Here is an 11,927-nt window from a genome sequence, read left to right on the forward strand (position 1 = left end):
TACTAAGTAATCTTAAAAAAAATATTCTTTATGCATTGTAATGTGTAATGGAGTGCTGCCGTACGACCATGCGTCCAGCAGAAGGTAGCAGAGGACCTCAGAGTGCAGATATGTCACAGTGCGCATGCGTGAACATGTGAACTCTTTTTTTTTTTTTTTTTCTGTTTCCGCAGTCCAGAAACTACACGAGAGCGCGCGAACAGCGACCAGCAGCAAAAGTTACATGCTGCAGGAAGTAGCTAAAAGCTAATGCACGCCTTTGTGTATTTAAGCCGAATATACGAGTATATGGTGCGCTGCGGGGGTAATTATTACTAAACATGGAGTCAGACGACGATGACAAAGGTAGGCTACATGATTGTTTTATTCTTATTTGAAGGTAGAGGCTACTTATGTGCTAAAGCTCTGACTAGTTTCTGGAAAGTTGCCACTAACAAATTTTTGTGTGTAACTCTCACTGTGATGTTTTGACGTATATATTTTCTCCTTCTCTATTACAGAGCTTCCAGACCACCCCGTCTTGGTAAGTACAGTATTTTCTCCCCCTCTTTAGTGTGTTTTAACTCCACATTTGGTGGTGATAGTGGACCGAGAGCTAACGCGGATGTGGTGACGACGTGCCCGATGTCAACACCCCATATAAACACTTCATCAGACTACAATCCGTCCTTAATAAAACCCTGTTTTAACAGCCAACACGACGCGGATAAGCAGCGTTTCTCATGACTCTGACACACACATATGGCTTTTGATATTCTTGAGAAATAATTAACATTGTGGTGTTCACATTGTTCGTGTTGCTCATGTATTACATCAGGTCACAGCAAGGGCCACGTTCATTTAATTCTCTCTGCCAGGGGGCCAAATTGTAGTTTCCAAAAACAATGACAGTCAATTATGTCTCAAATTTAACTCAACATATACCAGTGATGAAATATTATTATGGACATATTTCTAGTTTTCATGATTTCATGGCAGATTTTGTCATGTTTTCTTCATGTTTCCAATTAATTGACCTGAGGGGCCACATTGAGGGTTGATGGGGGCCGCCAGTTGCCCACCCCTGTATTACATCATTGAACAGTTATTTCCTGATCCTGCTTTTGAAGCCACTTCAATTGATTTGATTCTCTATAATACACAGGATGATTTCATAGCAAACACACGTGGTGAGGGTCTCACCGGAACACACACCGGTGCAGCACAGCATTAAACCTTTGCAGACCCCTCCTATGCTGTGTTTGATCCTACTTTCGTTTACTGTTCATGAGGATGAGGCCATTTTTTTCTTCTTCTTATCCTGGCACCCTTTAGAGCTGCCACCTGCTGTTTATCTTTTAGCCTCTACAGGTTTGGTCGTGGCATTCATCTTTTTCTGATACTGCTGTAAAACAAATGTGACGTGAAATGTGAAAGTATCGGTAGCTGTACTTAAACAGGTATTCAGCTCACCTCCCTGAAATGAAAGTGAAACTCAGCCATGCCATGTTTTATTTTCAGTAAACTAACTGCAATTTCCCCTTATGTTTAAAAAAAAAAAAAATCTGAAAATATGTTTGTAAAAATGTAGTTGACATGTCATTCATGTCTCTTTCTCCCTTTTTTAGCAAAGGTTTCTGGGTATGTTTGATGGAAATCCCGGTTTTCAACGGATATTAAGACTTGGGCTTCGTGGTAAGATGTTATTAGGCTTTACATTTCAAAAACTTCTTCTCTTTTTGTGTTTGTGGAACTACATTGATTATGTGAATCTGAGTATAAACGCTGGTTAAGCAGACCCTCCAGGATCTCTGTGATCATTCAGTCTAAACTTTCTGATTGCTCAGCAGGTTTTTCAAAAGCTGTATGGTTTTTTCTTTCTTCTTCGGTGTAATGCACTCCAGTAAAGCCATCTGTTGGCTGAACGAGCTGCTTTTATTACATCACTTGAGTTCAATTTTTGACAAAACTAGAGTGAAATGCTCATTTGTCATATGCGCAAAGAAGACTACATGTTATTAGATGTGAGCTGTTCTACTCGTCATTGTCTGTCACAACCTCTGAATGGTGGAAAGTTAGGAACACTGTGATTGGTCAGTATGGTCAACCACAGGCACCAGAAAAGTGTCTTAAGAGGAGACAGTGAGTAATTCAGTTTTTATTATGGATTGACTCGATCGTCTTCATTAAACAAAAACCTCTGTAGTAAGATGTCAACATGTTTGATAATTTGAGAAGCCGTGTGTTAAAAAAATTACCTGTTTTAAAGATTGAGAGTATCAAAAAGAACCAAAGCTTTTAAAAAAAAAAAACTTGTATCATGACAGCTAGCTAGTAGCTGCTCTGCAGTTTGAGGACAGATAAGGAATGTCTGAATAGAGAGGCGGTCTTCCTGGATCTCTGGTTGGATGAACTCAGCTGTCTGTGTCGAGCCTGCAGCCTTCCAGTGATATTAAAGAAACAGTGAAGAAGGCTCTCTTTAGGATGAATATTTTCAATATCAAAGATGTGTTAAGTATAACATGCATGATGAAACAAAGGAGGTTAATAAGGTGATTGGCCAATTTTTGGGCATGTGTGGGGATGAGATAGATCTGTTTGTATGTATATAGATCTGTTTGTATATATAAAGAAACAGATCTATCTTATCTCCTCACATGCTTCAATGTGTGGAGCAGCGACTTCCTGGACGGACTGAGAGCGGCTTTCCTCCTTTGTTCCATCTGTTCCTCAAACTAATAACGACCACATTCTCTTCTTTTTCAACGGACTAAGTAGCTGAACTAGAATCAAAAGAGGAGATTTACGAAGTACAGGACGTTTCCCAACTACCCATGCACCCCAGTGAATACCTTAAGGCAACTAACTGGAGCAGTGATGGTAGATTTATTGGGAAATATACAAGACAGTCCAGCGTTGCCAATCGAGTGCCTTACTTCACTACAAACACAGAACTTCCTCCCCCAGCCTCTGTGGAGGATCAGACCAAGGAGAGGGTAAGTTCACCATTTTTTTTTTTTGTCCGCTGTTTTTATTGCAATGAGACGTGATCCAGTAGAGTCTAAATGGTTGTTGTTGTTTTTCTGCAAATCTTTTAGGATCCTGAAAAAACAGGCCGATTATTACAAGAGGCGAAACAATACGCCTCAAAGGCTGAGAGGAAACGGCTCAAGAAACAGGTACATTCTGAGGCTTAGATGTGTGCTTCATTGTAAAGAAAGAATGTTAATATTAGACCTTACAGTGTGTTTTCTTTTTTTCTTACCCAACAGAAACAGAAGGAGAAAAAACAGCAAGGGAAGTTGGATAAAGAAAAGCCGAGCCCCGGGACAAATGAAGATGTAATGACGTTTTGTGTGCATCATCTCAGTCATAGAAACTCCCTCTAACACGAGCGAATAGACCCGCTTCATATTTTCGTCTTTCTTTTTTTCCAAAGGGAGAAGACGGTGCATGTAAAACAGAGAGTAAACAACTTAATTGTGAATCAAACAATAGCAGTTCCAGTGATAGACAGCTGGCGTCAGCAAAAGATACAGACAGCAGTGACGGAAGTAAAGAGGAATCCAGCGATCGAGACACCGAGGATGACTCTGGCAGCGTTGAGGTACTACATTTCCACTCCAATGCAAAAAAAAAAAAAAGAAGAAGTCATATACTTGTGTTCAGACATGCTCGTGCTTCAAAGATTGCACAACTTGAAAATAAGATCTGTAGCTTTTACTCATTTCTGCTTTGGAAGCTATAACTGCTGAGAAAGCCGACATGCTGTATCAAATGTTCTTTTTTTTTTCTTCTTTTTGGGGGGTAAGGAGCTGGACATGGCAAGTTTATTTGTGAGCAAAGCTGCGGATATAGCCAGACGTAAAATGGAGCAGAAGAGGGAGAAAAAGCAAAGCCCTGTTAAAGAAGACTCTAAAAGCAGCCCGGGCAAAACTGAAGACTCAGTGATTGATAAGAAGGTGAGTCTGGATTTCCACAGAGATTACAGGTGATGATTAAAATCCAATGACATCACAGTGAGGCTGATGGAGTGAGAATAACTTGAGTCTGTCTTTCTGTCTGATCAGGATTCTGTCGCTACCAGCAGCCTTACTTTTGAAGATAACATTAAAATAAGTACCGACCTTGCAAGTAAGTTTGGTCCCTCTTCAAGTCCAAACACGTTGAATGTGTTTTCTGATCGTGATTTGTGAATAAATATCTATTCTAATGTTTCTATAGATTCAGGAAACAGGTTTGCCAGCACTGGAGACTATAGTATGGCTGTGATGTATTTCACTGACGCAATCAAGTTCAACCCTACAGAGTTTAAGTAAGAGCACCTTTTCTTCTTTGAAATCATGCTGCATACCGACACCACCACGGGTTTGAAGCTGGTTTTAACTGTCATTTCTGTCCCAGGTTGTTTGGCAATCGGTCCTTCTGTTTCGAAAAGATGCAGGAATACGAGAAGGCGCTGGCGGACGCCGAGTTGTCTCTCAGCATGTGTCCAGGCTGGGTTAAAGGTCTGTTTAGGAAAGGCAGAGCTCTGGCAGGACTGAAGGTAAGTGCTCTCTTAAAATCACAAGTGTGCATGACGGGGTCTTTTTTGTTTGTTTGTTTTTTTGGGTGGTGCAGAAGTTCTTTCATGTAGTGATAAATCCAATGACGGCTGCTTTGGGGAAGACAAAATAGTATCCATCATGCAGACTCTTTTGCAACCCTAGACAAAACATTTTACCAGCAACATTTAGCCCAGTTAGACTCTGTTACAGACAATGTGGGGCAAAGTTGTTATCCACTATAATCTGACTTCATGTGTTATTTTTTTTTATGAAGATGTTGTGGTATATTGATTATATTGTCAGAATAAAAAAAACTACAAATATGTAGTAACTCTGGTAGGGGTGTGCGGTAAACTGGAATCAGTACTCACTAATATGATGCTGTCTCTTTCTCTCCGTCTGGGGCTTCAACAAAGGCTATGTGCTAGGACAGATTTGCATCTCCATTAGAACAGGTTTAGCTGCTTAAAGTTTTAAACTGATGTCTCGTGTTCATTTAGTCAGTGATGATTAAAAGAAGCAGGCTGTGACTTGAGGTGAACGAGCAGCTGTAAAGACTAAAACTGACCACAGTGCTCATTGCAGCTCCATGAAAGCTTACTGCCTATAGCTGCCACATCTTTCACAATAAAAGCCCCCGCTTTTCAAGCTGTTAAGACACTTTTATTGTGGTAGTCACTTCAGGAAATGTGGTGTTTTCATCAGTAGCTTAACACCTCTTTATGAGAGAAACAAAACTCCACACAGATTCAGTTAGAAGCTTCTGAGATTCAAAGACACAGGGACTTTTAAAAACATCTTTTTCTGGTCTCACGCACAGAAATGAGTTGTATGTAACCTCAAATGAGGGGGAGAAGGGCACATCGCCAACCTCTAAACTCTGCAACACGATACATTGTAAAAAAAAAAAAAAAAAAGTGACTAACTTTGGAAAGCCATGTTCATCAGTGTTGACATTGTTTAGTTGACTCTGTGACTCAGGTCAGCGTGACTCTGGGATGTTTGTCCTCGTTGAGCTGCGACGGGCTCACATTATTTACCCAGAGATGTTTAGGCTAGCTGTTCCTGTAAACATTTATAACGAGGCTGATAAGTCCAGCAGCAGTGACGGACATTGAACTTCCTCTTTGATGACGTGCAGAGCTGGCGTCTGGTCAAAGCTAATCTCTTCTTCTCCTGCAGAGGTACGATGAGGCGTCTCAGGCCTTCAGGGATGTTCTCCAACTGAAAGAAGAGCAGAGTAAGGAATATGCAGAGGCTGCCCATGAACTGATGCGGGTGCAGATAACACAGCTAATGGTGTGTAGTCAACGGCAAATACCGCACTCCTTTTAAATCTCATGTATTAGTTGAACAACAAATAAACAATGTGACAAATAACAATGTAAGACAAAGATTTAGGCAAATGTTGTTGTGCATTAGGGGAGAAAGGGATGTCTTGAGCTTTGCAGGCTAATTGCTGATAATCTGTGCTCGTTTCAGGGGTTTGGATTCACTCGGGAGCAGAGCTCAAATGCTTTAATTCTAAACGGGACTGTTGAAAAAGCACTAAAGGTTCTGTCCAAATTAAACAATCGACCTGGTGAGTGTCTGTCATTTTATTTGCATTGCTTTTATTTGAATTCTGTAGAATCCCCTTGTTTTTTTATATCTTAACTTGTATCGATTACAACATCCTCTTCAAAGCAGTTTTCTCTTTTTTACATCTTCCCGTGTTAACGTTAACCCTTTGTCTCCTCTTTAGGGCCTGTTCAAAATGGCGCTCACCCAGCAGCTAGATTAGTAAACGTTGGTGGAGTTTCTCCCGTCCTGTCTGCCATAAAGCCCGCCCCTCATCCCCCTCAGTCCCACAATGCACCAAAACCTCCACACCTGAACAAACCTTTAGTGCCTGTCCAGAATATGTCAAATGTCAAGAGCCAACCACAACCTGTTCTTAACCAGGCTCCAAGGACCTACAGTACAGACCCTCGCCAACCACAGTGAGTACAGACCCCATCACTAAACCTTCCACTTTGTCAGTCATTTCTGTCTATGTCTCCAAAGTTTCTGGTTTCTTCATGTTTCACAGATGATTGAAACTTGGTTGGTTTGCCCTTAGACAGGAATATTTTGCCACACTGTCCATTTGGCATGTCTTCAAACTTGTTAAAAACCTGCTCCAGCTCTCAGCCTGTCGTTAGGTTGACTGAAAGTTAGGATGAGATTTCCATCATGACGGCTACTGCCAATGAGCCTCCGGAGCCCCCTGCAGGAACAGATGGGTGGCATCACTTGTGCTTTGCCCGTTAATATATACAGTCTTATGTTCTGTATCAGCGCTAATGCTGACTAGCTTGTTTTTAAAATTGTATTTTTTAAATTTATTGTGGGGCTTTTTAGGCCTTTTATTTTCCAACAAAAATGGTTTGACAAAATCAATCAATGAATATTTTATCATGAATACACATTTTCTTTCCACAGTGAGCTGTTTCCTATTTGGGTGGGGAACCTGTTTGAACCTCTAACTGAGTCTGATTTAAAACACCTGTTTAACAAGTGAGTTCAAATGAGACACTACACCCTGAGTGTTCATGTCGTTTCCCCTCCTCAAATCATACATTGTAACAGTAGAACTTCTGGTATTCACATATTTGAGTTGCAACAGAAGGGATCATTGCCACGGCTCTTCTCTTGCAGGGCTGGAGTCATCCATAGTGTCAAGCTCCTGTCTTACAAACGCTGTGCCTTTGTGAACTATACAAAGCAAGAGTATTGTGATGAAGCAATCCGACGCTTTCATGTGAGTACACCCTCGACTCTCCCATCCCCATTGTAGTTTAAACCAACCCATCAGTCAGACTTTCTACTTCAGCTCATTTCATTATAATATGCATAATATCTGTCTTCAGTTATTAGATCAGTAATATACCGACTGGTCTGTGAGTGTGTATGGATTTATAATCAAGTCATTTCTAAAACCTATCCCATCTCATGTAGAGTCTAAATGTAAGGCTTAAGTAAGTTTAAAAGTTACTCTTAAATATGTGTCCTTTTTACGGTGTCATTTCAACATTTTGTCCCTTAAAGTGTTTCAGATAAGTCACAAACATCTGTTGCATTACTAGACTGAGGCCAAGGTCATGTGTACATTTTAACATCAAGCAAGACATGTCTTAATGATGCCTACTTCATTAGTCCAAACGAGCCCTGCTTATTGTTTGTCAATTGACCAAACATGGCGGCCATGGCTCTCTGATGTCATGCACAGGGTGGGAGGATGTCAAACTGTTGCACCATATTTAAGGTTAAAACATCATTTAATAACCCATAAGCTGTTTTCAAATAGTAGCTGAATGAATAAGATACTATTACCCTGCACACGTCAAGTTCTCTCCACATCTTTACAACCCATAGTTTTTTCAGTTGTTCATTTATCAGAAGTGTTGCAATTATATATTTGTAAGAAAACACATTTGTAAGAATGTAGATTTTCTTTGAAAACCCAGATCAGGAGGATTTCAGGGGAAGTCTTCCTTGAAATGCTCTAGAATATTTCTGGAGTGTTTTCATGAAAACGGCTCCAGCTAGAACACGGCAATGTAACATTATGTAGCATTTTTATTCCCATCCTGGCCACGGTCAGCAGTGTAATATGTTACACGATTGGATCATTATGAAACTTCTTTTTGCCCACAAAGATCTATTTCATTACACTTTATCAGCTTCACCCCACTGAGAGTTAATCCCATAAAACTTAATGAACTTTGATCATTCTTCACCTCTTCAGGGCTTCGATCTGAACGGTGCCAAGATCGCCGTGAGATACCCGGACAGGATTCCTCATGGCATAGGCATTTCCAAATCTGCCATCAAAGCTGAAGACATGGAGGATGTGTACACAGGGTGAGTCCATGTATAATGACTTTAAAGGAATAGCCAACACTGTGATGTTTGTTTGTTGGCTTTCTTTGCTGGAGGTGAATAAGATTGCGAGGTAGTGTCTCTTGTATATAGATTTACGGTCAATCGATATAATTGTTGTGTCTTAGCTCTGTGCCCTACAAGCTCACCTAAACAAGACCTGTAAAAGGCACACCTGTTTGTTATCTTAGGCCTAAGAAAATATTTTCTTGGGTTTGAAAAGTTCAAAGTCATTACACCACGAGAAACGGTGTCACTGAATGGGCGGAGCAATCTCTCTTTTCCTACGTGGTGGCAGGGCTAAAGGTTGATAGGGAGGGGTTCATGTATGAAACATGTTTGATCCTCTTGAGTGAAACATGAACACACAGTAGGAGGCACTGTCTCGTCAGTGTGAACACAGTGCTGACAACAAATCCAGAGGGAGTCTTAATTGATTTTTACTGAGGTGGGCGATATGGGAAAAATATCATATCACCATTTTTTTTTTTGCCACGATCACGATTTTATCACCATTTTTTTCATACTGAACTTTAGACTAATTTGTAAGTTACTGACCAGTTCAACCAAACTTATTTCCCTGTATAATGTTTTTAAATGCACAAAACTGTGCTGACAAGTTTAATCTATTTGAAAAACATCTTTGTAGGAGGTCTGGAGGTCTCTCACCCAGAACATCTTTAGCAACAGAAATGTCTTTCCCTCAATTAGATCAATATTTATGCACAATTTGAAGGTTTTCCTCACCACTTTCAAATTATGATTTAGTAATGTGTCCTCTTTTTATGTTCTTCAGGAACATTTTCACGCAGTGATGCATTCATTTAAAAACATGTAGACTTCAAGTTCTTGTGTTTCTGTTCTATTTTAGCCCTGCAGAGTTCCTGCAGCTGTAGCTTCATACAGGCTCTGCAGCCTTTGTTCATAGGCTTTGTTGTTTTTTTATGACATCATTGGATAACTTCAGTTTTGTTTGTATATAATCAAACATAATACAGGATGTTTTCATTCTGTGACACATGATCAAAGTAAGTTTTACTGAAAGAAGCGTTTAATTCATAGAGTGGGTGGGACATTGTTGATTGACAGACAGACAGTCACCATGGTTACTCACTCTCACCTGCCTGCTGCACATAACGTGTAACGTCGTTTAGCCTAATCCCTATAAATTCGGTAATCACAACAGGTGAGCTTCGAGGTGGAGAAGCTTGATATTAACTTTTAAAAACCGAGAGAGCAGAAAACACAGACAGCAACATTTTAAACATCAGGGTTATATCTCCACTCACTGACTGTCTGAGCTCCGCTCTGTCTGGCTCTCTGCAGACTGTTAACGTCTCTCCGGCTTGTATAACGGTTTCGCTATCCGAGATGTAAACTTAACTATGCAAACTATGCGGATAAATTAGCTGTTGCTCAAGCCGGGTCGGTTTGGAAAAATATCAGAACAGTTGCATATAACCGGGATGGAGTTGTTTTTGCGGACTTAAGTTCCGTTTTCACCGCGGAGGAGCAGAAGAGGAGGGGGAGGCGCGTCTGTGTCGGAGCATAAACTGCAGCATGATAGAATAAACACATTAGCCCGGTTCTACGATCTCTCTGCTTTGGCAGATCGTCAGCATGTTAAAATCCTTCACGATCTAAGATCGTTATATCGCCCACCACTACTCTGAGTCATGACTCCACTGTTAGGTGGGGGTTGTTTCTGCTGTAAATGTTCAATGATGAAATCTTGAAACAGACTGTGGATCATCTTAGAATTAATTAGCCCGTGGTCAGACAACACAGCAACAGAACACACTGCTGATCATCGCTGACAAAGTTTCTCTCTTAACAAATGTGCTTCTATTCTGTTAAAAGGTACAGCCTACAAATTCCTTTCCACTTGGGTACATCTCTAAAAGGCTAGGAAGATGACATTACCTTGACTTGTAAATGTCAGACATATACATTTCAGCCTCAGCAAACCTTGTTTCCTGTTCTTACAACATACTCTTGGCTCCTATCCAAATATAACTGCTGCTACGAGATGTCTTACAGCTACACAACCTAAAATAGTATACTATTTAATAAAGTGTACAATACCATTTGATATTTTTCACATACTACAATAAGAAAGGGGTAAATCTTAGCTAACTGTAATGTAAACTAGCTAAAGCTATGTTTACTAACAACTACTTTAGCCTTAGCTAACTTACATTCTCATGGGTTAGGAATGTATGCCCATTACATCAAAAGGTCTCGATGGCATTAAACTGGCTGAATGACCTGTTGTGTTGTTTTCAGGTTTCTTATTGGTTGGAATTAATGTAAGAATAGATGTCCCTTCAGATTTTAACTTTTCATAATGTTTGAAGTTACCTTAAGAACCCCAGTAAACCAAATATCACTACATATCAGATTCCACTTTGTTTACATTTCATGCCAGCCTGGAACAAAGCTGTACAAAATAGACCAGCATTCAGCGTCCCATCATGAGCATGAAGGCAGAGGGAAATGTCCCCCGTCTGCTGTGGTGTGTTAATGCTGTGGGCTGATGCATGAATTAGCAGTTTCTTATTCTCTACAAACACACCACTCCAGTCCTGATACCTTCATGTTAAAAGGATCACAGTGTGCTTGTTTGGTAAGCACCAGAGTTCAAACAAACTTGCTTGGTCATGGTTAACCCTGGTGCGTTTGGAGTTGCCGGTTAATTAGGTACAAAAAGTGAAAACTTGCTAGTATAAATGAATCATTCTGAATCTCTCTTTCTACAGGTACGAGTATGGGAGAAATGCAGTCGGAGGTGGAAGACCGTTTCGTTCCTACAGACACGCCCCTGAATACAGAGGAAACTATCAGTACTGAGAGGGAACAGGACGTCCTTTTGAATAAAAGCTCATAATCGTATACTGCCAATTAAGTTTGTTTAATGATTCATATGTACCGGGCTTTAAACCTTTGGTCCTTTTAGAACGGCGAGTACTTGACCTGGACCACAGAAACCAATGCTTTTAAGAAGGGACGTCAGTGGTATTCAAAGAAACGACTCCCGATGATCTTATCAAGGGTTTTGTTTACATTTTTAAAGGGAAACCTGATATTTAGAATTTTACATAAGATACTGATTTTACTTTTTTTTTTTTAAGCTAATAGCTGCCAAAAGTAGGACAGATCCACAAGAGGGTCATTGTTAAAGTGTTCTCTGGGTTTGATTATATTTGTCAGTATAAAGGGGAAAAAAACATATAAATACCATATTATAACATATTACACTTTATACTGAGAGTTGATTTAAAAATACTGTATTACACCAGGACCGAGGCTCTAATGTCTGAAAGTAATGGCAGATCTGGTTGTACATTAAATACTGAAAAAGAAGAAAGGGGAATCATCTGTTTATGGATTCAAAGTTTAACATTTGCATTTCTGGTCTGTGTAAACTTTAAAAATAAGATAATGCAACCTCCTCACAAATGATCTGAATAACTTGTTTACTCTTCATACTGCCTTAAA

General features: G+C 40.0%; 1 protein-coding gene across 2 annotated transcripts; it reads left to right on the top strand.

The window, feature by feature from the left end:
• Positions 1-170: 170 nt before the first annotated feature.
• Positions 171-11,920, top strand: LOC132958185 (tetratricopeptide repeat protein 31-like). 2 transcript variants are annotated; one of them, XM_061030848.1, is made up of 18 exons: positions 171-345; positions 501-523; positions 1,608-1,674; positions 2,755-2,975; positions 3,078-3,158; positions 3,252-3,320; positions 3,419-3,586; positions 3,792-3,941; positions 4,050-4,113; positions 4,204-4,294; positions 4,384-4,525; positions 5,709-5,825; positions 6,009-6,108; positions 6,271-6,508; positions 6,990-7,064; positions 7,206-7,308; positions 8,296-8,411; positions 11,189-11,920. In XM_061030848.1, exons 1-18 carry the CDS (start codon positions 321-323, stop codon positions 11,277-11,279), a joined length of 1,941 nt encoding a protein of 646 aa, XP_060886831.1. In that variant the 5' UTR covers positions 171-320; the 3' UTR covers positions 11,280-11,920. The 2 variants fall into 2 exon arrangements, with proteins under 2 accessions (XP_060886831.1, XP_060886832.1); XM_061030849.1 differs by having other exon boundaries at positions 2,758-2,975.
• The last annotated feature ends 7 nt before the right edge of the window (positions 11,921-11,927 follow it).

This window comes from Labrus mixtus, chromosome 23, assembly GCF_963584025.1.
Source record: "Labrus mixtus chromosome 23, fLabMix1.1, whole genome shotgun sequence".
Classification (NCBI taxonomy): Eukaryota; Metazoa; Chordata; class Actinopteri; order Labriformes; family Labridae; genus Labrus; species Labrus mixtus.